At 38.9% G+C, this 27,916-nt stretch overlaps 1 protein-coding gene and 1 long non-coding RNA gene across 2 annotated transcripts; both read left to right on the top strand.

The window, feature by feature from the left end:
- Positions 1 to 1,480: 1,480 nt before the first annotated feature.
- On the top strand, positions 1,481 to 16,518 carry pgap4 (post-GPI attachment to proteins GalNAc transferase 4). Its single transcript, XM_022219011.2, has 2 exons — positions 1,481 to 1,591; positions 9,581 to 16,518. The coding sequence occupies exon 2, from the start codon at positions 9,756 to 9,758 to the stop codon at positions 10,989 to 10,991; it is 1,236 nt and encodes a 411-aa protein (XP_022074703.1). The 5' UTR covers positions 1,481 to 1,591; positions 9,581 to 9,755; the 3' UTR covers positions 10,992 to 16,518.
- A 1,123-nt stretch (positions 16,519 to 17,641) lies between these two features.
- Positions 17,642 to 26,590, top strand: LOC127533466 (uncharacterized). Its single transcript, XR_007941204.1, has 5 exons — positions 17,642 to 17,721; positions 22,701 to 22,786; positions 23,029 to 23,167; positions 23,292 to 23,447; positions 23,971 to 26,590. It is a non-coding gene; the product is annotated as an uncharacterized LOC127533466 (long non-coding RNA).
- The last annotated feature ends 1,326 nt before the right edge of the window (positions 26,591 to 27,916 follow it).

Genomic DNA, 27,916 nt, shown 5'->3' with positions numbered 1-27,916 from the left:
TAAATAGACTAAAAACGGCCACAAAAATGAAAAAAAAAAGACCACAGAAAGACTCAGAATGTCCACAAAACGGACCGAAAATGACCAAAAAAGAAACAAAATGAGCAGGTCACACGATCTGGAATTAACACACTTCCTTGAGAGGTGTTTTTGTAATGGTACCTTCGTTGAAAGTGATTTCTGGGACACAGATACAATTTGTTATTTTCCATATAAAATGTGATATTGATATCTTGGCAAAAATAAATACCTGTCACAATTACCTTAACTTCATTAAAAGAACTAAATCAAAACTGTTTTTGAATCAGCTCGTTTTATTATTGTTTAGCTAATTAGAAGGTGGTTAGTATTAAATTCGTAGTTATTTAGTTGACATTTTAGTGATATCCAGTCTTTTTTTATTAATCAATGATTGTTTCCATAATAAATAATTATGAAATTTATAAAGACATGATCATAATGAATATAAAAAAAACTTTTTTTCCCTTTTAATGAAAACACATTAAATATATATCCCATGGACTTTAAAAGTTCCTCATTTACAGCACCCTCCATAATTATTGGCACTCCTGGTTAAGATGTGTTGAAAGCCTTAAAATAAATTCAATTTTTATTGCAGAAGCATAGTCTCACACTGAAAATTGTACAAAAATGTATTATAGGAGAAGATAAGGTGCTGTTTTGTTGGCAAAAGGAGGTTGTACAAAGTCTTAACATCAGGGGTGCTAATAATTGTGGCACACATGATTTGATGTAAAATAATTATTTCTTAATGTGTGATTTTTTCCCCCCACTGAATAAATGCACTTGAATGAAAGGTTGGATTTTCCTCTTTTTTCCCATTGTGGTCCTATATTATTCAGAAAAAACTGAATTTATTAGAAGCTAAAGAACACATCTTAACCAGGGGTGCCAATAATTATGGAGGGCGCTGTACATATTGACCCGGATAATTTTGTCATTTTGAATAATTTTTGAGTCATTTTGAACATTTTTCTTGTCAGTTTCAATACATTTTATGTCAGCTTGGATCATTTCTCATCATTTTGGATCATTTTTCTGTCTTTGGGATAATTTTAAAGTCATTTAGGACAAATTTCATGTCCTAATTATGTGAGTAATTTTTCGTATTTATGGATCTTTTTCAAGTCATTCTGGATGGGTCAATATATCATTGCAGGACTTTTTGTAACATAGTTGACACTCTAGTAATATCCAGTCATTTTTATAATAAGTGATTGTTTCCATAATAAATAATTTGGAATTTGTAAAGACATGATCATAATGAAGAGAAAAACGTTTTTTTTTTTTTTTTTATTATAAATACATGCAAGATATATCCCATGGACTTCAAAAGCCCCTCAATTATATATTGACCCAGGAAAATTCTAATATTTGATTAAATATTTAGACTCTTTTAGGAGCTTCCTCTGCACAGAAACTCAACGTGTTGCCGCCACCTGTCGGTGATCAGCGGTACTGCTCGGTGCTCCTGTCCTCTCGGTATTACGGTAAGTCGGTGTCGGTGCGGTTCGGTCATGGCAGCGGCAGGAACACAGCAGCAGCAGCAGCTCCAGCTCCACAGCTCGGCGTGAGTCCATTTTTCTGCTTTTGTCCGTCTGAAACTCTTAGCTGTCATACACAATGTCCCGGCAGTTAGCTCGTCTGTTAGCATGCTGCTAACTACCGGTGATCTTTGATTCTCGTTAACGTAACAGCATACGGCGGACTAAACGCTGTTCCGGTAAAGGCAGACTGTCGACAGTCTCCATATTTTGGTTTAATCATCCTAATCAGTAGCGAGGCTCAGACATTGCAGTTGTTTTTACAGTCAGGAAGCACACCGCGTGGTTCGTGTTAGCAGCAGGCTGTTTCCAGCTCCATAGATCCAGGAGGAAACACGCAGCTCTTTGTTTTAGCTCAGCGGAACTTATTACTTAAAACCAACACAAACCCTTCTGTCGAGTAATCTGAGCTACACAAACGGACTGAGCTTAATTTTAGACTGGTTGCACACAGGGTATGAGACTGTGTAGCTGTGTGGAATTAGGCCAGGAGGTTATAAACAGTGATCTCACCCAAGGTTTAAATATTTATCAGTCTACATGCAGTTACTCCACAAAATATCACGTCTTTCATCTCACCTGCGCAGTCCTGAACAAAAATATAAATGCAGAATGCAAATGAGACAGCTAAAAATCTAAGTTCTGAGTCAGTGTATAGCTTGGGACTTTTGAAATCCATAGGATATATATTGCATACACTTTTATTAAAAGTAATATAAAAAAACAAAACTAACGTTTTTTATGTTAAGATCGTTTCTTTGTGAATTCCATAATTATTTGCTATGGAAACAATCGCTCATTCATAAAAAAATCACTAAAATGTCAACTATGTTACAAAAAGTCCCGTAGTTAGATATTGACCCGTCCAGAATGACTTAAAAACTGTCCTTAAATATGAAAATTTGGTCCAGAACGACATGAAATTCGTCCTAAAGTGCCCTAAAATTATCCCAAAGGCACAAAAATGACCCAAAATGATGAGAAACGATCCAAGCTGACTTAAAACTTGTTGAAAATGACTAGAAAATTATTCAGAATGACTTGAAAATGATCCATAATCACAGAAAATTAGACCAGAATGAGGGACTTTTGAAGTCCATGGGATATATCTGTATACATTTTTATTAAAAGTTAAAAAAACAATGTTTTCTATGTTCATTATGATCATGTCTTTACAAATTCAAAAGAATAGACTGGCCAGACTCGTCATCTCATTTTGTTTCGCTGGGGTCATTTTCAGTCCGTTTTTTTTTTTCGTATTCTACACATTCTGGGTCTTTTTGTGGTCATTTTGTGTGTTTTTCAGTCTGTTTGTGATAATTTTAGGTGTTTTTTGGTCATTTTGCAGTTTTTTTGCAGTTGTTTTGGGTGCCTCATCATTTTGTGTCTTTATATGATAATTATCTGTCTTACTGAATCATTTTGTGCTTTTCTGTGATCATTTTTTTTTGTCATTTTGTGTGTTTTTGTGGTCATGCTATGTCTTTTTGTGGTTGTTTTGTGTGTCTTTGTGTCTTTTTTTGGTCAATTTGTGCATTTTGTGGTCATTTGAGGCCATTTTCATTCTGTTTTTGGTAGTTACAGGTGTTTTGTGGTCATTTTGTGTTTCTCTGGGGTCATTTTACAACTTTTTGTTGTTATTTTGTGTGTCTCTCATCATTTTGTGTCTTTATATCATAATTATGTGTCTCATTGAGTCATTTTGCGTCTTTTTGAGCATTTTTTTGGGTCATTTTGTGTTTCCTTGTCAGTTTGTGTCTCTTTGTGGTCATCTTTGGTCTTTATCAGTCTGTTTGTGGTCATTTGTCTTTAACACAAAATAACAAGTAGTATCTCTGTCCTAGAAATCACTTTCCACTCAGTTCCCCGTTACAAAAACACCTCTCCAGGAAGTGTGTTGATTCCAGATCACATGACCTGCTCCACATGATGTCATTTCCTCCTGAAGAAAAGACTGGAAGACTCCAAGGCTTTCTGACTTATTTAATGTAAAGTAGTCAGCAGGTTTACTATGATACACACGTGGACAAAATTGTTGGTACCCCTCAGTTAAAGAAGGAAAAACCCACAATTCTCACTGAAATCACTTGAAACTCACAAAAGTAACAATAAATAAAAATTTATTGAAAATTAAATAATCAAAATCAGCCATCACTTTTGAATTGTTGATTAACATAATTATTTAAAAAAACAAACTAATGAAATAGGGCTGGACAAAAATGATGGTACCCATAACTTAATATTTTGTTGCACAACCTTTTGAGGCAATCACTGCAATTAAACGATTTCTGTATTTGTCAATGAGTGTTCTGCAGCTGTCAACAGGTATTTTGGCCCACTCCTCATGAGCAAACAGCTCCAGTTGTCTCAGGTTTGATGGGTGTCTTCTCCAAATGGCATGTTTCAGCTCCTTCCACATATGTTCAATGGGATTCAGATCTGGGCTCATAGAAGGCCACTTTAGAATAGTCCAACGCTTTTCTCTCAGCCATTCTTGGGTGTTTTTGGCTGTGTGTTTTGGATCGTTGTCCTGTTGGAAGACCCATGACCTGCGACTGAGACACTAGGCAGCACATTTCTCTCCAGAATGCCTTGATAGTCTTCAGATTTCATCGTACCTTGCACACTTTCAAGACACCCTGTGCCAGATGCAGCAAAGCAGCCCCAAAACATTACTGAGCCTCCTCCATGTTTCACCGTAGGGACAGTGTTCTTTTCTTCGTATGCTTGGTTTTTGAGTCTATGAACATAGAGTTGATGTGCCTTACCAAAAAGCTCTAGTTTGGTCTCATCTGTCCAAAGGACATTCTCCCAGAAGCTTTGTGGCTTGTCAACATGCATTTTTGCAAATTCCAGTCTGGCTTTTTTATGAGTTTTTTTCAGCAGTGGTGTCCTCCTTGGTCGTCTCCCATGAAGTCCACTTTGGCTCAAACAACGACGAATGGTGCGATCTGACACTGATGTACCTTGGCCTTGGAGTTCACCTTTAATTTCTTTGGAGGTTGCTCTGGGCTCTTTGGATACAATTCCAACGATCCGTCTCTTCAATTTGTCATCAATTTTCCTCTTGCGGCCACGTCCAGGGAGGTTGGCTACTGTCCCGTGGGTCTTGAACTTCTGAATAATATGAGCCACTGTTGTCACAGGAACTTCAAGCTGTTTAGAGATGGTCTTATAGCCTTTACCTTTAAGATGTTTGTCTATAATTTTTTTTCGGATGTCCTGGGACAATTCTCTCCTTCGCTTTCTGTTGTCCATGTTCAGTGTGGTACACACCTTTTCACCAAACAGCAGGGTGACTACTTGTCTCCCTTTAAATAGGCAGACTGACTGATTATGAGTTTGGAAACACCTGTGATGTCAATTAAATGACACACCTGAGTTAATCATGTCACTCTGGTCAAATAGTTTTCAATCTTTTATAGAGGTACCGTCATTTTTGTCCAGGCCTGTTTCATTAGTTTGTTTTTTTAAATAATTATGTTAATCAACAATTCAAAAGTAATGGCTGTTTTTGATTATTTAATTTTCAATAAATTTGTATTTATTGTTACTTTTGTGAGTTTCAAGTGATTTCAGTGAGAATTGTGGGTTTTTCCTTCTTTAACTGAGGGGTACCAACAATTTTGTCCACGTGTGTATCTTTAGAAGTAGCTTTCAATTTTACCCAACTGTATATATAATATTTAGAAGATTTTTTCTGTAAAAATTCCATGTGGTGTTTGGTTAGAATAAAAGAACTGTTGATTTTAGGCCTGAAAACTGCAAAAATGTCAACTATAATACCTGTCAACTACGTTACAAAAAGTCCCGCAATTATATATTGACCCTTCTATTGATTTTTGGGTTTACAAAAAAACTTAACCCACAAAAAAAAATGTTTTTGAGCTGGTTACATGGTTCACCTGATTTCTAGGAACTCCTTCAGGGGACTCATAGCTGTCTTGGTGGCCTCCCTCATCATTCTCTTTCTTACCCGGTCACTCAGTTTTTGTGGATGGCGTGTCACATTCCTTCAGTTTCCTAATGATGATTTAACTCTACTTTAAAGGGGAACTTCGTTTTTTTTCAACCTGGGGTCTGTTTTCATGTCATTTCATACATGTTAGTGATGGAGAAATGAATTTTCGACATAGCTCCAGTATTTAGCCAGGCAGGCAGCTTAGCAGCTTGGCTAGCGAAAGTATGGGGCAACTGGCCCCCCCCCCCCGCGTCAAAGTCTGCCCTAACGTGCTTTTTTCCCCACACTGACTGGCTCGGATAGTCTCAACGAGTGTCCCACAACATACTAGAGATGAGAAGTGAACGGATTACCAAAGTTTTTAAGTCGAAGTGTATCAACTGGAGTTTCAGGGTCCATTTGTAAAATGTTTAGCCACAACTTTAGTGTTTCCTTCTCCGAGTACGGTAGTCTGTGAAAGCTGTGCGAAGTGTAGCGCACCATTCTGTTGCCACAACTCGGAAATGCGTACTGACGACTCATTAGTTTTACCAGGTTTAGAAAAAACTAACTGTTCTGTAATGCGACACAAATCACTCCACTCGTCTCTCTTCACCTGAGGCAAACAGCTGTTTCCCCCACTGGTGTTTTGGCGCGAGCTATCGCGCGATTTCGGCGCGAGATTTGGTTTCTAGCGTCCCAAGATTTGGATACAGACCACAACAAATAGCGATCGCCAGGTAATGTGGAGGTTTTCGTTCACTTCTCATCTCTAGTAAGTTGTGGGACACTCATTGAGACTATCTGAGCCGGTCAGTGTGGGGAAAAAAAGCACGTTAGGGTGGACTTTGACGCCGGGGGCCAGCTGCCCCATACTTTTCGCTAGCTGAGTTGCTAGCTGAGCTGCTAGCTGAGCTGCTAAGCTGACTGCCTGGCTAAATACTGGAGCTATGTCGAAAATTCATTTCTCCATCACTCACATGTATGAAATGACATGAAAACAGACCCCAGGTTGAAAAAAACCGAAGTTCCCCTTTAAGGGATACTCAGTGGCTTACAGTTTCCCTTCTACCATCCCCTGACTTGTACTTTTCAGTAACTTCTTCACAGAGCTGCCTGGTGTATTTTTTTGTCATCATGGTGCAGTCAAAGCCAGAAGAACTGATTCAATATTGACCTTACTTTCTCGATAAAGGTGTGTTTATACTGCAGTCACAGAGACACACCTACTGGACTCAGGCCATCTCCATTTCACCATCTGTGTGACTTTTATGACCAACTGAGCGGACACGTATGAAATAATTTATTTTATGCTTTCTACTTTAATTAATTGATATTATTTTGTAGAGATCTGTTTTCACTTTGACACCAAAGAGTCTCTTTTTTGGTAAACTCTTGTCAAAAGAAATCTGAACAGAATGGGGAAAAATGTTGAAGTTTTATAGGCAGTGAATCCAACACAATAGTGACCATTCTTGTGTATTCTACAGAACGGTTTGGTATGTAAATTTGTTTTGAAGTAATCAGTATCTGTCTTTATACAGCTAATGTGCTTCCTGGATCCCCTACTGGTGTTAAACTACAGTGATACAGAAACAAACCTCACCAGACAAGTCTGACTGGAACAGACTTCCAGTTTGATCCAAATGTCTTGATCCCACAGATGATCTGTGAAAAACCAGAATGAGCTGTTGGTATGCTGTCTGCATACCTGCCAGTCAGTGCCATAGATAGAATGCTCACCACTTCACCATTTGTCACCTAAGAATTCATTTCAGACCGCTCTGGATGTCCAAAGCATGATCCTGTCCCCCAGAATGTCTGCCGACCTCCCTGATTCTTTTAGGAAAAGAGGGACAATGGTCCTCAAATGGCATCAACAGCTTCATTAACGCACAGACTTGTGATTTCTGGTCTATGACTCTCCATGTGCATGTTATTATTTCTAATATGTGTTCTTGGTTGTCTCATGACATCCATTTGGCTGTAGAGATGCATGTGTTGGACCACCAAATACTTATTGTTGAAAAGAGTAGATAGTTTAGTAAGAAATATTACATGGTATGTTGCTGTCTCGATGAGGCAGGAAAGAGTTCCTCATGAAAGAATTGTTGTTGTCTGTGATTGTTCCTCTCTGAATGGTTGTTTTTCTAAAGTGGTTCCAATTTAACAAATAACAAAAAAAAAAAAAAAAAGATTGCAAAGTGATTTCTGCTGAATATACCTGAAACCGAGTTTGACAAATGAAATATCCTTTTTGTGTCATGATCAAGAAACACTGTCTGAGGAAATAAGAATCAAATCATAAGATCAAATTCTATTTATGTAACACCTTTCAAAACAAAACAGCATTCAAAGTGCCTCACGTTTTGATTGAAAAAATGCACAGAACCTAAAAAGTGAAAGCAGAAAAAGGACTTGGAGACCAGTGTACACAGTGTCATACAATAAAAGATGAAGGAAAAACAATTAAAACTCAAGAACTGCGGTAAACACATCATTTTGCAGCAACCCAACTTACATTGTACAACTCAGACCATTAAAGCCTCGTAATAAACCCAGCTGAACTGTGCACACCTCTCACGTGCACTGACGTCACTTTATGGCCTGCCTTCACAGCTATCACTACCTCTGTCAGTGTACATTTGGGCGTGTCAGTGTTGATTTAAGACAGACAAGGAAAATGTGAGTGTGTTCTTTAGAGTAGCAGCTAAAAATTATTCTGTATTTTGTCTATAAACTGTCAAAAAACAGAAAAAAAATCCCAGGCTCCTGTCTTCTACAATCTTGTTTTGTGTGACGGTCAGCAGAAAAAAAATATACAAAATCATAAAATCCTTAATTTTGAGATGATGGAGTTAGTTTTAAATGTGATCTTTATGGTATGAATTAGCGCTTTCAGCTTGCTTCAGGAACTGTGGATTGATTCTGGCCCTCTGACTCTTCCTTCTCCCTCGCCTTCTTTGTCTTTCCTCAACTGCACATAAACAACAGCTCAAAATGTCACGAAATAACCTTAATAAAAGATCGTTATATCAAAAAATATATAATTAAATAGGTGGTTTCTGTACCTGCTGTCACACATTCATTGGAAAGTCTGGCAGAGATGGCAGATCAAGGCTAAATTTTGGTAAAATGTGGCCAAATTGGTGCACATGCATCATATGATGCACACTTGGACACTTTATTTTTTGGCTGCCATCACATTTTCCCTTGCTTCCTTTTCACTACGATGTAAAGTTGTGCATATTTAGGTTTCCATAGATGTGCACAACATCTATGGAAACACAGATCTATATAGATCTGTGGAAACATAGATGTTCTGCACAGCACAACCATGGAAGTGGAGCAAGGTCAGCAATGTCCTTTGTGTAGTATACAGCAGTTAAAAAGCCATAAGTCATTTAAAAAAACAAGTAAAATTTCTTACTGTTTCACGAAATTGATAAAGCTTGGAGTCAACATGTACAGCATTTCCCAAGTGTCCTCAGATGTTACCAAAACTGGAGGAAAATATTCACTTTATGTACTATAGATACCTTACTACTTAGATTACTTATGTATTTCTATACTTATTTCGAATCCGACTATTTGGATTTCAAAATTTATACTCGGAAACCACCACAGTGACCGAATATTCTTCTGTTTGGATATTCGGGTCCAGCCCTACTAAGGAGTGCAGTAATTTGTTTTTTACACAACCTGGTTTGAGCAAAAAAGTTTATTTTTGGCAAATGTTAAAATGAAACCTGTAGAAAAAAGTGATTTTGAATAAGTATAGCAACTTTTAGCTCAGGTTTGGGTAAGTTTTCAAACAGAAAACTTTCGTTTTTTTTGTTCTGTCCATAGCTCTCATAAATGGTGTAATTTTGGCAATTATTTCAAAGTGATTTATTTAAGATTAAATGTAGAGTTTTGTCAATGAATATACAAAGCAAATCTTGACATTTAAGTCTATAATACTGTGCCAAAACCTCTAACTAGTAAGACATGGAGTATGACCTGCCAATATGATTAACAGTAACGCTGACTGTAGACAATAACTGATTAAAACTCCTCTTGTCTCTTTCTGCAGACAGCAGAGCAACAAGGACTAAGCTGAAACTCTCACCTCTCCCTTTACAAGAAGGAGTGCCAACAGCTGACTCGTTTTCCACAGAACTATTGGTTTACAGCAGAGTTGTCCGATTTCACTGCTGTGGGCCTTCCAAAGCAAAGTGGGACACTGTAAATGTTGATATAAACCTCCTATGTTTGAGTCTTTCGTCGCTTTGTGCTTCCTGCCGGCTGTTTCACCTATGCCTCGATGGAAAGTGTTCTTCAGTCAGTACTTGCGATGGTCCAGCACCGTCACTCAAGCCCTCGCCTTGTGTGTGATTACATTTTGCGTTGTCCTTCCTCTGTGCTGCCATCGCCTTCTGTACTCTTACTTCTTCATCAAGTCCATGTACCTGGACTCCATGAGCGAGGACGCACTACAGGAAAGCTTTAAACGGGGTCAGGACGCTCTGCACTTCTGGCAGAGGTCTTCCACCGGGGCGTTGCTCAGATTCAGCGATATCGCTCAGCATCCTGATCTGCTGGTCACCGTGGTGACAGCCAGGCGGAGCGAGGGGCGGGACTTCCACTATCTGCTCCAGGTGATGTGGCAGCTAAGTGTCCTTCTAGGAGGCTGTGGGAAGCGACGGTGTGCAGAGGTACTGGTTTGCGATGTGGAAGGTGGGCCCCAGGAAAACCAGGACGCCAAGCTGCTGGAGTCTTACTTCAGGGTGATCCAACGCTCGCCTGAAGAGCAGCAGAACCGGGAACGAGTCAACATCTTTGAGAGAGAGAAGAGGGATTATGTCTTTTGTCTCCGCAAGGGATGGGAGCTCGTGAGGCCCAAAAACATGGTTATCCTGGAAGATGATGCTTTGCCAAGACAGGACTTTTTCACAGTCATAAAGGACCTGCTGTCCCGTCGATTTGCCCTCCAGACTCTTTACATCAAGCTGTACCACCCTGAGAGGCTACAGCGCTACTGGAACCCTGAGCCGTACCGCATCCTGGAGTGGGTGGGGCTCGGTCTAGTCAGCGCAACAGCCCTCCTCCTCACGTTCCCTTACTGGAACCCTTGCTCTTTCTCCTTCACGCTGTCAGCCAGCCGTCTCCTCTTCTTCACCCTCTATTTCATGGCTGTTGCGGAGCTGCTGGGGCGGCACTATCTCCTGGAGGCCCGGAGACTTTCCCCCCAGCTCTATGCCGTCTCCCCGGCCACCGAGTGCTGCACCCCAGCCATGCTCTTCCCCGGCAACGCCTCTCTCAGGGTGGCCGAGTATCTGGATAGCTCGTTCTGCGTCAAAGGGAACGCCAAAGACATGGTTTTGTATCATATTGCCAGGACGATACCTGGGGAAAGTTCTCACAGTGTGGAGCCCAACCTCATCACCCACATCGGGGCGTATTCCTCAGTAAGGCCAAACCCATCCAGGCCCAAGCTTCTCTGATAGAACCAGGAGGAGGTGGAAGACTCAGTCTAACAAAGTGCAACAAGGTTGGACTTAATCAGGTTCCTGCTAAGCTGATTCTACTTTTTTTCTTCCATGTGACCGTTTGGAATCTCTAAAGGTGTAAACGCATTGCTCAGTGAGTGGTGGTTTGGTGATTTGCAGGTGAAAAGTATCAAGACATTCAAGCTGAGAATTTTATTTTAGATGTGGTGGGTCTAGCTTGCAGCATGTCCACACAGGAGGCGTTTGAGCCGCGGTTTTCAGTCGTTTGTTTTAACAGTAATAAGGGCCAGATTATAGCATTTCAGTGCTACTTTGACAAATGTCAAAATCCCGCTGGAAAACAAATGTTTTTATGTGTTTGACCGGCCACAGTGGAAGATGGAAAGAAAAGCTAGCCTTAATAAAGGGGTCTTCAGAAAGTGTTGCATTGGGTGTGAACGTGAAATATGTCATAAATAGTTGAGTAACAAATGAAAAAAGTAGAGCTAGAAGAGAAGTATGCAAGTGTTCTCAGTAATGTACCTGAAGGCACCGTGTATAGACAGCCAGAGGACTGAAGTTGTTGCTGCATTGCTCTATGGACAGAGTATTAAAATTCTTTTGAGGCAGTCTTACGAAAGCTTAAATGACACAAAGCATCAGCTTAAACACTCGTTTCTCTTCACCACTAAATCACTAAAACCCACTCTCACTGAGTTACGTTTTCAGTTTGGGACGAGACCAAACATGTATCTTCATGCTGGAAATTTTGGTGAGTATTCAGGTGAGGGTTTACTCTGCTGTCAGGATTGGTTTACTCACTCACAAATCTATTTATTTACCCTATCAGATGCTGTCGGAATGCCTCCTTGTCTACTTTTCAAGGTTGCAGATTCCTCATTAAACAACATGCTGTTTGTGGACATGATGGAAAATGACTGTAAAAGGGTTTGTTCACTGTTAGTAAAGCCAGATCAGATTGGGTTTCATCAAATGTAAAGGAATCTCTTCTGGATTTCACAAAGCAGCTTATAGAACTGTCCAAAATGTTGCTCCTTTTCAATAATGCTGTCATCATATCCAACTATAACTATACAATAACTTGCACTCACTATAATATTATCTCAATATCCATAGGAAATGTAAAAAACAGATCTATTGGTGAGATTCATCTTCTGTTTTGCACATAACATACACTCTCAATATGAGCTTAGGAAGGTGGAGAAAGAGTCGGTAATGATAACTGCAGTGATGTTCCAAGGCTGACGTAAGTAGTCACTGGCACTGGATTATTTACAGTATTTTCATATATTGTCAACATGAAACGAATATTTGTCTTTTAAATATTATGGTTTTGGTCAATACTAATCCAACACAACACCCCTACCTCGACATGTTTCCACTTTCATTTTTACTGTTATCTGAAGAATGATGAAAGGTTCAATTTTAGGATTTTGTAATAATTTAAATGCATTATTTCATAGACCACATAATGGATGGTGAAAGCTGTTTATTTACTGATGTGCAAACGATTTGGTAGGAGCAGCAGTAACTACTTCACGTGGTTACAGGTGGCTTGAAAACGGGTAGCTGTCGTCTGGTTGTGGTTGGAAAACGGTGAACAAATCCTTGGTAGCACTAACTTGATGAAGCTGATGTCAAAGTCGGGAAGTTTTTGTCTGTCATTGTGTGTGTCCAGATGAATCCAGGTGAGGATCCACTAACTTAGACTGACTTAAAAGCAGCTTCACTTTTCTAGCTCTTGATAGCCTTGGTGCTGCCTAGCTGAAGGATAATATGCAAAATTGTAAGGTCAGTTGTGTAGAAAGCCAAACTCATGAACTCACATCTGGGGTTGCCTAAATACCTCTAGCTTCTTGTGGCTGACCAAAATGGATGTTTCAAGGCCAACATTGATTATTGGGCATCAACAAGATTGCTTGCCATAGAGATATGGCCTAAAACTGACATTTCGTGCTGTCAAAATTCTGCATAACACAAACTCCAATGCAGAATTTTATTGAAATGTCTTAAACATTTAATTTAAGATCTGGTGCTGATAGGCTATTACTCCTGACATGTAACCAATCAGATAGTGCAGATGTGTATAAAAAAAAAAGAACAAATCCTTTGTGGCAGCACCTGTTGGTTTATGAATCACCGCTTTGAACCTTCGAGTTTGGAATTTGGCTGTTGTCATTGTGCTCTATTGAAATGAGTGACTAGTAGATCTGACTGAGAACTACTGAGGACTCCATGCACCTGTCAGTCACAGGAGAGCTGCACCCTAAAACCTCCCCTGTTGTTTTATTGTCTGTGTAATCCTAAATGAGATGAAAATCATTTCCTAAATGAACATCATGCTGTATTGAAAGATACTTGAAACTAGAGATTAAGACTATAAACTTATTCAGGAAATGAAGTAACACAAGTGGGTCATTTTCCTCACAGAATTCAACACATTCAGGCTTCTTTTTGCTACCATGAGCAGTCGCCCCCTGCTGGCCGTTAAAAAGAATGCAGGTTGAAGGCCCCATTGATGTAGTCTGACTCAGCAGACAAGTTGCGAATATAAACCTGCTGTTGGCTAATGATCTCATTTGTCTTTCTGCCCTCCTGCTATGAAACGACGACAAGCTCTGGGTTGCAACCTGCCGCCCTAAAAATGAAAGTAAATCTTAGTTTCTCCAAAGATTTGGGTCGTGCAGTCCGGCAGTCCTGCTAGTGTTTTTGTGGTGGAGTGTTCGTCTTCCTGCGTGCAAATGTTCCACAACCATTATTCCAGCTGTCACTTTTTTGAATGAACAATGAAGCCGCATCTTTCTCATGATGGTTGTGATTGGTTTAAAGAAATACCCCCATGACAGAATGATGGTGTGGTGCAGCCAGTTCATTATATTCTGCAGAGTGAGACTAGCATTGACTTTACCTTTCTAATCCAGAAGTTGCCAATCTTTGTTGCAATCTGTGTGGGATTACAGAGGGGGGTGTCTATCAGCTGTCAGTAATCAATCGAGCCCTATTGGCTTCTGTAACGGGATTCAGTCTAGTAGTTAGCATGTATGTTATAACTTTTTAAAACAAATTGTTTCTGGTGTTTACTTTCCCTTTGAACACAGATTGACTCAGCAATTCCTTGAGCAAACTAAGGCCTTTTTGATTTTAGCATAGTTAAACTACAATGGTTTACGTTGTGCTAGCAGAAGAGACACTAAACTTATGAGTTAAAAGTTATCCCAGTTGATGGGATTTTGAATGACTTGCTTCTGAAAACTACTGGTTCTGGTTTGCTACAGTGACTTACTAAAACGTCAGACTATTTATTTGGCACAAACCGAGCGTCTCACTGACCACTCTGTACCACTGAATGTGCCTTCGATGTCTTTGACTTTAAATATTAGAAGAGGTTTCACTCCGGAGTTCAGTACAACTTCACCTTTAAGAAGTCCATGGAGCAGCTGCCAAAGTAAAACCAACAGGCCTATAAGGTTCTCCAGTCTGCCGGTTCTCAACTTTAAACTGCCAAAATGAGAAGAGGAGTGGATGTATAAAGTAAAAACAACAAGCCTTTAAATGCTGACAGATGAACAGGATCACACCGCTCACACAATGTTTCTGAGGATTATTGTGTTAAAGATATATTAAACAACAGCAAACATTATTTTATATGTTATTTATTTTTTATGGGCAGCATGTATTTTAAAGGACTTGATCCACATTCATGAAAAATGGATCATTTGCTTGGTTGGGAGTCACATTTTCAGATATTACTCTTATGTTTGTGTGCTTCATATGAACCTGCAGCTGATCAACATAGCTCAGCATGGAGACTAGAAATGAGAAAACAAAGAAAACTGTATAGTATACAACAGAACTGAGTTTGTACCTTTGCAGTGTCACTTGACTGTCATATGATTCAAACGTGTCACTGATCGCCAGGTTTCTTATTTAGAATTAAAAACTAACGGTTTGGATTGCCTTGGAGATGTGATGCTCCGTCTTTCTCTTTAAAATACCCCACAAAGTCAGGCAGCATGCGTGGTCAAGTCCTATATTTCCCTTTTTCTTTTTTATTATCTCTTGTGTGACTCTGACAGTGTGCTTTGGATGGTTATCATGTTATTTTTTTTCCTTTTCTGACAAGTTTCTGCAGACTGGGAGTCATCTTGGCAGTATTTTGGTCTATCTACAGACATTCCTGGTGCCATCTATAAATGCCTCGTCCTCTGTGCCTTTTGCACTCATGCAGCCCCATCATACTTCCACCACCGTGCTTCACTGTGGTGATCCTGGTCAGGTTAATACCTCATCTAAGCCAGACTAATTTTATTTGCCTTGATCTTATTTGACTAAAACCATGCTCCTGACATTCATCTGACTTCTTTTTGTGTTCTTTGTCAAAGTTTTATCCAACTGCACAACATTTTACTTCTTGTCTTTCACACTGTCAGCAAAAACCTCTGATTTCAGATTCCCCTGGTCCCAGATCTGATGCTCAAGATCCTGCAAGTGACCTTTGCACAGTGTAGACATTTCCCCTGTTTCTAGTCTTCATGATGAGCTAAGCTAACGTCATATTTTACTGGTCAGACGTCAGAGTTTTATCAGTGTGACTCTCAGCCATAAAGGGAAGAGCTTCTTAGAGGAAACATATCAGCTGTTCAGTCATTGAGCAGACTGTCCTGTCAGTGAATAAGAAGTGAAAATATTATCCTTATTGTGAAAAGTCTGTTCTATTTACACATTGCAGAATCATAAATTTGCCACAGATTTCACAGTCTGTGCAGCTCCATGTGAATTGTGATTATTTTTGTTAGAGTCCTAGAAATTTGAATAGATATTTACAAAATCAAATCGTGTGCAAAGATTAACAGTCTGTATACAGTGGAGTTAGATTAACTTAAACATGTATTCAATGTGCACTGTCAATATTTCAACACCTGATCACAAAGATTTATGATCATTTAGGAACTTTTCCTCCAGTTTTTGGAAGCTCTAAAGACAATCTGGTGTGTTAGATGACAAAATAATTGTGAACTGCAGTAAAAGGGTTTATATTTTGGTCACATTATTATTAAAAAAGTAAATGAATGGAAATATTTTGAACAGCTTTAAAGGTTAAGTCTACAGAGATAACATTTACTTGTGGTTTGATTTGTTTTTTCTGCCGTACATCATTATTCTGTGTTTAAACGTTACAGCATTGCTATGACTGTCCTTCATTTGCTTCAGTGCAAGTTTAGTAGCATTCACTGTAAACTGTGTGATTTTTTTTCTTTCTCTTTTATGTTTCTGGGCCCTAATTCTACAGTCCAGCTGAGCAGAGGTTGTTCTTTTGTGAATTTAGGTGATATTGAAAACTCAAAGTTCCAAATAAAACCGGTGTATTAGTTTTATTAAAAGAGGATTTTTGAGATTTTCTCAGAAGGATGATAAACATGAAATATTTTGTCCTCTGGTTGTCAGTTTGAATCTTCACATCCTGTTTGCACTCTTTCTCTTTTTTCTACGTTTAAACACAATAAATCACAGTTTGAAGTTACTTGTTGTTGAGGAGTTTGTGTCCCAGTTGTGATGTCTTCATCTTGAATCGACTGCGAGTTTGAAAAAGGATGGAGCCTATCCCGGCTGACTCTGGTGAAGGCAGGGGACACCCTGGACAGGTCACCAGTCTGTCACAGGGCTACATATACAGACACACAATCACACTCACATTCACACCTACGGACAATTTAGAGTAACCAATTAACCTCAGCATGTTTTAGGACTGTGGGAGGAAGCTGGAGTACCCGGAGAAAACCCACGCATGCACAGGGAGAACATGCAAACTCCATGTAGAAAGATCCCAGGCCGATATTTGAACCAGGGATCTTCTTGCTGCAAGGCGAAAGTGCTAACCACTACTCCACTGTGCAACCCGGTAAAGTATCAGCCAATCATAAAATATGTGCACCTTGTCAAGGAAAAATCAGAAGAGTATGAATATATTTTTTATAACACATTGATTACGAAATGCACATTTTCAGAAAGCTTTTTTTATCCCTTTCTCAGTAATTGATTTCTCATTGATAAAATAAATCTTTTGGAAAAAATGAAATAACTGCAAATAGTTTGTGTTTTCAAAGAATCTGTGACAGCTGCAGTTTCTTTTCTCACTAAAATCTCTATAAACAGCCATCTGAGCCATCTTTCAAACAGCATTATTTGGCACTGATTGGTTTAGAAGGAAAATGTGAAAAGTTTTTACAAAGTTGTGACTAGTTTTATCTTCATTAAACAGAAAAATGACAGGGTAGACAAAAATGTGTTGACTGTTGACATTAGTAGATTTATTGACTGCAATCTGAGAGAAGGGGAATGATACAAAACAAAACATGAACATTCAGAAGCTTTTGATATCACTACTGTAAATAGTTGTTCAGTGGTGAAGTTCATATTATTTTATTTTACAAAGCATATCTGCATCTGCTCCAATAAATCAATTTAAATTTTATTTTATGTTTCTGAAAGTTACAGATAAGTAATAAATGTGAATATTTAATTAAATTAAAATTGTCTATCCTAAAATTGATTTTACTGAACTTCTAAAAAAAAAAAAGATTAAGCAAACTCAATTTTAGAGAGTTTACTAAAACTAAAGCTTTCGGACACGCCCACATCCTGCAGGACGAACGTGTCCGGGTATCATTCAAACACTGGCTCCTTCCTTTGGTTGACTTGGTCTTCACAGAGAAGCTACAGACATGTAAGTAACCGTTTTCATTGCTCAAAAATAGGTTTTAGCCAAATGAACATGAGCCTGCTGCAATATTCAATCCCGACTTTAATGCAGAAGCATGGCTTGTCTTGTTTTCCCACTGTTAGCCAGTGTTGTAGGCCACAAGGTCAGTAATGTTGCTTAATGTGGTGTAGTGAAAAACGGCTAACCTTACAAAGTATGTTTCGTAGACAAATGAGGTTTCTACTGTATATTATCCTCAAGTGTTGTCTTCATGATCGTTTTCTAGTAGGATTATAACCATTTTCATTCTGTTACTGCTACTGTTATTTATTTTTTTTACTGCTACTGTAGAAATTCCAGCGAGCAGCTAGCTGTGCGCAGGGCTAATGCTAACATGCTAGCTAATCATTAGCAGCGCAGTTTGTAGTTCCCGTTCGATTCTGTATGGATGGCTATACAGATTCAGTTTCTAGGGCTCTCTTAAACACCGTCTTTGGAGCTCCGGATGGGAGACGCCAGTGTTTACAAATAGTGACGTCACGAAGTCACGTGATTACGGCGCTGGTTGGCAAGAGGAACCAGAGGAACAATGGCTGATGCTAGCAATGCGAACTATCCTTTCGTGAAATTGTTCGATTATGCTCAATCCTTATCACCTGAGGCCCGACAAATATACGTGAGTAAGCTGAGATATCAGGGAAACAGTAAAACCTTGCCAGATCCCTACAATTTGAAGACTGGGCGGGTTGACGATCCTTCATTCTGGCCGGACATTTCCTTCACCGACATTTATTTTTAATTGATTGACACCGCTGGGCAGTTCACCCACCCAAAAATATATAATTATGAATTAAAAATAATATATCTTCTGTTAATCTTCAACAAGATGTCAAAGAAACGTCAAGAAGTTGCTGTATTTTTTGTCTCCAGTATGGCTTCTATGTAACAGTAACAGACGCACAGCATTGGTGATCGAAAATAGGACAATTCTAAAAAACGATCGCTAGACGCATACAGAAACAAATATGGTTACAAATAGGAGGCTGCTGGCTTAAGGAGATGTTATTGAATATACTTCATTCGACTTTAGTATACTTTCATCGCCTAAAAAGCGATCGGTAACACATGACAACACTGAACCAAACCGAAAGTGTAGAGATCGCTTCACGCGAAGGATGCGACACTAAATCAATATCTTTTGGTAAATACGCTCAAAGTTGGACATACTAAACATGCTAAACTGTTGAATAGTTTACCTGAAGAAAAGTGGGAGCCACAAACACGATCTCTGCTGCTTACTGGGGTCCAATTTTTCCTGTTGATGGCTGAAGCCACCGCCATCTTCTCTCTCCTGACATCGGTACTGGGTGAAATTCCAAGCCTGATCCCTTCTCAAAACGCTTCGTACAACCAACAACTACACACGCTATTACCACTGTGGTAAATACATGAGCAATTTCATTCATGAAAAGCGATAACTTTACGTATTTGTTTCAAACCCGATACCGTTCTCGTAGCAAGCCGTTATGTTACTGCCGGTTCTTGCCAACCAGTAGCAGTCTTGTACCATGTGACCATAGCAAATGACGACACGCTGGCGTCTCCCATAGTGAAGCTAATGCTAGCAGTGCATGGTGACTGGTGGCTTCAACCAGGAGCATTTCTTCTAAATCGCTGTGGCTGCAGAACAGCTGCAGACTGGTGGTGTCTGAGCGCTGAAGGGTATGGAATAAGATTACTGTCAAAAGTATTCATCCACAATTCTAACCATTCGTATTCGTAATGTTAAACATTTGTATGTTAATAAAAAACTTGTACACAAAATTCTGCTGTCATATGCATGAGTTTGATAAATTAAGGGTTAGGATTGTTTTTACGAGTATGAACCTAAAAGTTGTGAGTGCAACTCTAATTTCTATGACTACGAAGTCTTCCCTGTGAGGACGAATTCAAGTTTATGGGTACGAGTAGAAAAATACTGGAATGACGTCACATAGGTCACAGGGGAAGGTAATCGAACACCGATCGCTCCAAACGCGCATGCGCCATTTATAAAGAGTAGACGCCGGGTGGACCCGGTGGACCTACCGGGGCAGGTGACGCCTCACAGGTCAAATAAATAACACATCCAACTTCTTGTAATTTATTTATTTCATGAAACTGTACTGTTTTAATTGATATACAGTTTATGAACGAAAGACGGTACTGCTTAGCTTGCACGCTAACGAGCCGGGCCGGTGACACATTAGCCTTCTAATGCAAGGAGGCTAATGAGGAGGCTTAATAACAAAACAAACATAATTTGAGATTATGAATCGTGGCAATTGGCGTATGAATCAGCCCATTGTACAGCCTAAATTGCTGTAAATTAAGTCCAGTTTTAGTTCTTTGCAAACTCAGACACGTGCATTAGTTTAGTTTACAATGAATCTGGCGGAGTTCGGTAAAGTTGGAAAGATATTCACAGATTCGGACTTCCGGCATCAATAACTCATGAGATATATGTTGTCAAAACATGAACGATGCCTCTTTCAAATCGTTGTAAGGTAGACAATGTGCTACAAGGCCAATTTTATCAAAAGTCGCTGTATTTCAAGCTACAGAAATAACATTGGCGTCTATGAGCAGCCGGCGGTGCAACGAGTGAACAGGGACCGTCTGCAAATAGCAAAACCGCTGCAACAGCGAAAAGAGACACTACACATATATTCAATAACTTCACTGTAGAGCCACCAAAATCACTGGAGCCATGAATGGGCTCTTGCTGGTCAAACTACAACTCTTGCTTTGGCGCTAAATCAAAAATCTGAATTTTAAGGAATTTTTATGTTTTGTATGATTATTTTATGAGTATTAAAATGGCACTTTTCTTCATGTATGTGGTATATTTTATATAACACACAGGGAAAATGGCATAAGGGCATAGTGTACTTGCTGTGACCTGTGCTGGTCAGACCGTCAGGTTTATTACCTCCAAGTATTGTCTGTACAGTCCTTAACTAGAAAAATATTACTCTCAGTTTAACATTATGGTATAAATGAATCAATTGACACTGAAACTTTGCAATAAAGTGTCTTATCGTCTTTCTTCTCAATCATCAGTACTTGAGGTGACAGTCTAAACAGTTTGTTTGGTATATTGGTGTTATCTGATACTCTCTTTGGTAAGGATGGTAAATTCCATTACTATACAGAATTATGTGTTTGGACAAACAAGTACATTATGCCCTTATGCCATTTTTCCTGTGTGTTATATAAAATATACCACATACATCAAGAAAAGTGCCATTTTAATACTCATAAAATAATCATACAAAACATAAAAATTCCTTAAAATTCAGATTTTTAATTTAGCACCAAATAAAGAGTTGTAGTTTGACCAGCAGGAGACAATTGATGGCTCCAGTGATTTTGGTGATTGTACAGTGTGTAAGAGTGAAGTTATTGAATTTTATTACTAATAAAATGATAATTATAAAAAATACAAATTCCTTAAAATTCAGATTTTTCATTTAGCGCCAAAGCAATAGTTGTAGTTTGACCAGCAAGAGCCCATTCATGGCTCCAGTGATTTTGGTGGCTCTACAGTGAAGTTATTGAATATATGTGTAGTGTCTCTTTTCGCTGTTGCAGCGGTTTTGCTATTTGCAGACGGTCCCTGTTCACTCGTTGCACCGCCGGCTGCTCATAGACGCCAATGTTATTTCTGTAGCTTGAAATACAGCGACTTTTGATAAAATTGGCCTTGTAGCACATTGTCTACCTTACAACGATTTGAAAGAGGCATCGTTCATGTTTTGACAACATATATCTCATGAGTTATTGATGCCGGAAGTCCGAATCTGTGAATATCTTTCCAACTTTACCGAACTCCGCCAGATTCATTGTAAACTAAACTAATGCACGTGTCTGAGTTTGCAAAGAACTAAAACTGGACTTAATGTACAGCAATTTATGCTGTACAATGGGCTGATTCATACGCCAATTGCCACGATTCATAATCTCAAATTATGTTTGTTTTGTTATTAAGCCTCCTCATTAGCCTCCTTGCATTAGAAGGCTAATGTGTCACCGGCCCGGCTCGTTAGCGTGCAAGCTAAGCAGTACCGTCTTTCGTTCATAAACTGTATATCAATTAAAACAGTACAGTTTCATGAAATAAATAAATTACAAGAAGTTGGATGTGTTATTTACTTGACCTGTGAGGCGTCACCTGCCCCGGTAGGTCCACCGGGTCCACCCGGCGTCTACTCTTCATAAATGGCGCATGCGCGTTTGGAGCAATCTGTGTTCGATTACGTTCCCCTGTGACCTATGTGACGTCATTCCAGTATTTTTCTACTCGTACCCATAAACTTGAATTCGTCCTCACAGGGAAGACTTCGTAGTCATAGAAATTAGAGTTGCACTCACAACTTTTAGGTTCATACTCGTAAAAACAATCCTAACCCTTAATTTATCAAACTCATGCATATAACAGCAGAATTTTGTGTACAAATTTTTTATTAACATACAAATGTTTAACATTACGAATACGAATGGTTAGAATCGTGGATGAATACTTTTGACAGTAATCTTATTCCATATGAAGGCACACTCAGACTTAGTACTTACTGCTGTTATGGCAAAGAAAATTACTAAATGGCAGATAAAAGCAGCTCTCCCATGGATAGGGAACGGCAGGCATAGGTGGTGTGGTCTGTGGAAATTGTTTTGTTTTTTTATATACATTCTAATAATCTGAGATAATGGATGTCAGATTTGCATGACCTATTATCATTAAAATGTACACAGGCTTGAAATATTTTACTGCCCATCTAAGTAAAATAGAATATATAAAAGTATAATTTTTAACCAAATTATTAAACTAATGAACTTTTCACAATATTACTATTTATTTAGATTCACTAGTAGACTTTTAATCCACTTGTTATATAGTAATTTTTTTTATCAGTTGTTTCTTTGCATTGAAATTCTTTTTGATGTTCTTGTTGCTTCTTCAGAAGACCTTCGGATCAGAGAAATACAACCCAGAAGCTCTGTGTCAACATCAGGTGCAGCAGTTTCTATCCTAAAGTAAATCAACCAGGTTAGAGGCTATTGCAGTTCATGGTTTTGTGTTATACTGTAATTTACACACAGATTTAAGGTGATCATTCGTCTCCTCACCCCTTATGGATAGTCAGGTGAAGTTAAATAGTACATTTTAAAGCTTTACAGGAAAACATAGGTTAAATAATTTTCAGCATTCTGTTGACCTGCTGCTACAAAGTGGGACTTTTGTTAGAACCTATACCCATAGTAATACCTCTCTTTATTTTGTTCTGACAGATGGGATGGCCCTGTAAATTATAGTATTAGTTACATGATGGCCAAAACATACAGCTACAGAAGAATGGAAGTGGTTGTGCAACCCCCAGGAGTGGCAGAATTTAAAGAAAGATGGCCGCCCCTCTTCTAACCATTCAAGGTAAATCATTTCTCATTTTACTGTTCCTGAACCTACACTTATTTTAAACAGTAATAATGATTGCATAAAATTCAAAGGCTGTGTTTACACCTCCTGAAAGTCCCAAACACCTGCTGTCTTTCAGATGAGTGAGGAGGTTCGTAGGTGCACTGCAGTTCCACTACAGTCAACATTGATGTCCCAGCTGGACAGGTACACTCCAAAGCTCCTGCAGCTGTTTGATGCAACGGGAGTAGCAGAGGATCAGAACATCAAGAACATGCTGATGGAACTGATACAGGTAAGACAAGAGGGGTTTATTAAGCCCCAAAACATACAACCACACTGAAATCTCCAAACTACTCACACATGATGGGGTTTACTTTCCAAATAACAGTAAGTTTAGTTTCTATTTTGTTGGTTTATTTTTGTTTATGTTTATTTATTGTATGTTGTATGTTCCTTGTTTCCCGTCCTCCTCGTCTCCCATCCCTCCTGCTCCCCCTCCCTCTACCCCTCTACCTCTATCTTTCTACCTCTCCTCCTCCTTTTCTGTCCCTCTCAACCTGCCCGGCCAGCAGGCTGATGGCCCCCCACATAAAGAACCAGGTTCTATTTGAGGTTTTTTCCCTGTTAAAGGGTGTTTTCCTTGCCACTGTCTCCTTAGGGCTGCTCTGGGGGTTCAGGCATATGGGTTCTGTAAAGTGTCTTGAGACAATTTGACAGTAATTGGTGCTATATAAATAAAATTTAATTGAATTTATTTATTATTTCAACAAATGACACATTTCATCTTAACTGTGTTCTCTTTGTATGTCACACAGGGAACAACAGAACCAACAGAGACAAATATTAGACCCTCCAGAAAAACGCGGACAAAAATCCTTGATTATGTGAATAAATATGCGGGGTTTTTATGCCATTTTATGCGGGGAAATTGTGGAAACTTGCAAAGTATGCAAATAGTTGTGAAATATGCAAAAATATGCGTGATTCACCTGCCGTCTGGCCTGGAGGGATGTGTTCTCTAATCAGACACTGGGACTGCTGCAGGGTTACTGGACTGACAGTCTGTGCTCTGGGAGGGGGAGAAGCTCACAGCAGCACCTGCTGCTTGTTGAGGACAGTAACTGCAGAATGATCCCAGTTTTCCTGTCAGTCTCCAAAACGGCAGAAAAAGTCGCTAGATTTGTGGCTCGTCGCTTTTGACAAAAAAAGTCGCTAGGAGCTTTGGAAAGTCGCTAGATTTAGCGAGAAAGTCGTTAAGTTGGCAACACTGGCGCCGTGCTCCGCATCAGCTCGTGCTTCCAGTGTGTGTGTGAATGTGTGAACTGATGACGTCAGGCCAGGCGTCACATAAAAACTCACAACTCCATTTATATCGGTTATAGTTTTCTCATTTTATGCGGAAATTGTGAAATCAAGCGGGACCCGCATATTTCTCTTTATTTTCGTGGAAATGTGAGATTCTTGCGGGAATTATGCGCTGTTTTGTGGGGATTATGCGGCCTTTTGGGAAATAATTGACCCCTGCATAATCAGCGGCATTTTGGTGATTAATGCAGGAATTCATGCGATCGCATAATCGCGTTTTTCTGGAGGGTCTAACATATACACGAGGAACTGAAAACTCAAAGGTTGAGAATCTACACTTGCCAGGAACAAGATGCTGCTGGTATTCTCATCGAGGATGTCCCAGTGCTTCCTTGTCTTGAAACTCCAGCAAGAGTATGCTGCCTACTCCTTGGATTAACATATGCCCTAAATCTGGAATATACACCCAAACTCTGACATTTGAGGTCTTCTAAAGACTTTGTTTTACTAGACTTTCTGCGGTCAAAACCAACAGCAGCTTCTTGCCTAAGCTGGTCCACCGTGAACAGTTTTAGCTCCTGTTCAACGTCATACCTGGGTTTACAGACAGCCGTGGAGCTGAATGGAGAGCACCCATCAACAAATCAATTGTTCTTTTGTTAATTGTCCTTGTAGGCAGGTGTAGGTGGAGTTTATGACAAATGTTTTCACTGTGAAGATTTTATCAGCTGCAGGTCAGAATTTGTATTCTGTAAATTATTGAAGTGTTCTAATATGAATCTTAAAATCAAAAACTTTGTTGTTATCATCCCTTGGACATATGTGCATATGCTAAAAACACTGTTCTGTTCAGCACTTGAAGATCAGGTCACAGTTTAATTTGATCTATTTTAGTTTTTAAAATGGAAATTGTATTTAAACGGTTAAGAACTGTGAAGTTGAAGAAAATGCTTTTGATTAGTAAATGTTGGACACAAATACTTGTCTTTCTTCAATGTACCAGATTTCATTGTTTTCATACTAATTTTATAAAGTAATTTAGACTTTCAAAACATGCAAATTAATTTTATTAAATCAATAAGATTGAGTGCATGACATCATCTTACTTTATTTAATTAAGTATGATGTCATTAACAACTGACTGTTTTTTAAGTTAGTTCAACTCAATTTTTTGGCTTTTTAATTATTATTTTTATCCCCCGCTGGCCGTAGGCACGGAGGGGGATATTGGCGTGGGCACGTCCGTCCGTCCGTCCGCATTTCATTTCCGGAGCATATCTCTGAAACTACTTGAGGGATTTCATTCATATTGCACCCAGGCCATCTCTATATAGTCTAGATGTGCCTTTTGGGGTGCATGACCTTGACCTCATTTTCAAGGTCATAGTGAGGCACTCCAAATATTGTTTTGTTTCCGGATCATTTCTCACAAACTGCTTGAGGGATTTCACTCATATTGCGCACACTAAGCCTGTTGGTAATGTAGATGTGGTTTTTGGGGTGCATGACCTTGACCTGACTTTTTTTTTTATTGTAGTGAAGATGTATCATTTTGTAGGTGTATCATCCACTATATATTATTATTTCTTGCACTTAGAGGTACTATATAAGGCGGGGGATGTTTTAAGTGGAGCGTGTTTATTCTTCAAGGCTATACTCAAAACTTTTAACTTGGTGAAATACACAATTTTGAGTTTTCCTAAATCAAAAAGAGAGAAGTTCACTAAACTACTGAAAAATGCTTGGAAAATGTTGCCTCATTTTTTTGAGTAGGATCTAAGCAACAGTTTTTGCCAGAAACAGAATCAACCGAGTTCACTTGTGTCCAACAGCAGAATGTTAATGATGATCACAAACGTTGTCCTAAAACATTCAGTGCTTCATGTTTCGTTTAGGTAGTGTCTACAGATACGGACCCGTACCCGTAGCCTGTGGCTTACGAATACGGCACTTTCCCTTATCATAAATATTAATGAGACGGACATGAATATTAATGAGCCCTACAGGTACGGGTCTGTACCTGTAGCATCAACCTTTAGTTTAACTCACAAGAAGATTTACAAATCATCCAGCAAAGACTTGAATTAATGACCTAGAACATAAATCTCATTAAAGAAATCAAATAAGTGAGCCCATTTTCTCAGACGTGTTTCTTGCTTGGGTTTGAATCAATCTTCGATATCACTGTAATTACTCTTCCACATGCTTCCAAATAGACGTCTTGATCTGTCGAAAATGCCTGCTCGGTGTTTGTGGTTCTGGCATCAGACGTAGCATCTCCCCATCATGGAACCAACTAATGTCCTCCCGTGGACCTCGTCAGAAGAACTTGTCCTCACCATTTCAGTGCATAAACTTGACTTTGACACTGTGCTCTTCCACATACATGATGACGCCTGGGTAGGCTTCGTTGTCTGCTTTGCCATACATATTTTAAGAACAATAAGAAAATTTAGAAAGTACTTCAATTTTGGTTCATTTTATGTCTTATTACACTGCTTGAAGTTAGCAGACATAGCAAAAGCAGGTACACCCGACCAAAGAAATTAGATAAAATTAGAGAAAGACATTTTAGGAAACTTTTCCTTGTTCTGATTTGTGTGTCAATGCCTTTACATTTGTATTAACATCAGCCTGTTGATTATTTTGTAGGATGTTAATGATAACTTATGAATAAATTCTGAAGAAGACAACAAAAGACACTTTTAGTGATGTTGACCATAAAATGTTTGATCATAACAGAACATGTCATGTTGAGCTCTGGTTCTAGTTCCTCTACAAACGTGACTTGAATGAAGCTCAGAGTTCAGACTGTTGATGCTGCTGAGGACAATTTCACAGTTTATGGACCCTCTGAACTCCAAGTGGACATTTATCTGCGCTGTATGTTACTAATAATCTGTATGTTATGAATGTATTCATATTTATTCATGTTAATACAACTATATTCAGTACATGTTTATATCCAGTCTACAATAGGAAATATTGAGTACTACATTTAAACTGAAGGTCTCCGGCTTTGTTTGTTGTCTCCATGGAAACCAGAGGATAGCATTTTACAGAAAAAGAACAAGCCAAAATAAGCAGACGTCTCGCTACACACTACACTGTAAAACTCCTTTCTGATGGTAAACAATAGAGACTCAAATATAAACAATATCGGTGTTATTTCCAATATTTTCTCAATATTTGATTATATAATTAATAATTTCCACCTGTAGTTTACCTATTTTTTGTAATTTGTATAAAACTCCAGTGTTGTGGTACTAATACTTCAGTTATTATTTATATTTTAGCATGAGAAGAGGCTGAAGAAAGACATGGATTAAAGCTAAATAAACATTTATTTTCACAGCTGATTATTGTCACTATTGTATTTTCATGGATCACTAACAGTAATGAATTTACAGCTCAAAACTGTGACTCATTTGGATTTAACAGAATGTAAAATTAAAC

Source organism: Acanthochromis polyacanthus, chromosome 3 (genome assembly GCF_021347895.1).
Source record: "Acanthochromis polyacanthus isolate Apoly-LR-REF ecotype Palm Island chromosome 3, KAUST_Apoly_ChrSc, whole genome shotgun sequence".
NCBI lineage: Eukaryota > Metazoa > Chordata > Actinopteri > Pomacentridae > Acanthochromis > Acanthochromis polyacanthus.
Note: the sequence above shows the minus strand (reverse complement) of the source record. Positions and strands in the feature narration are given on the sequence as shown.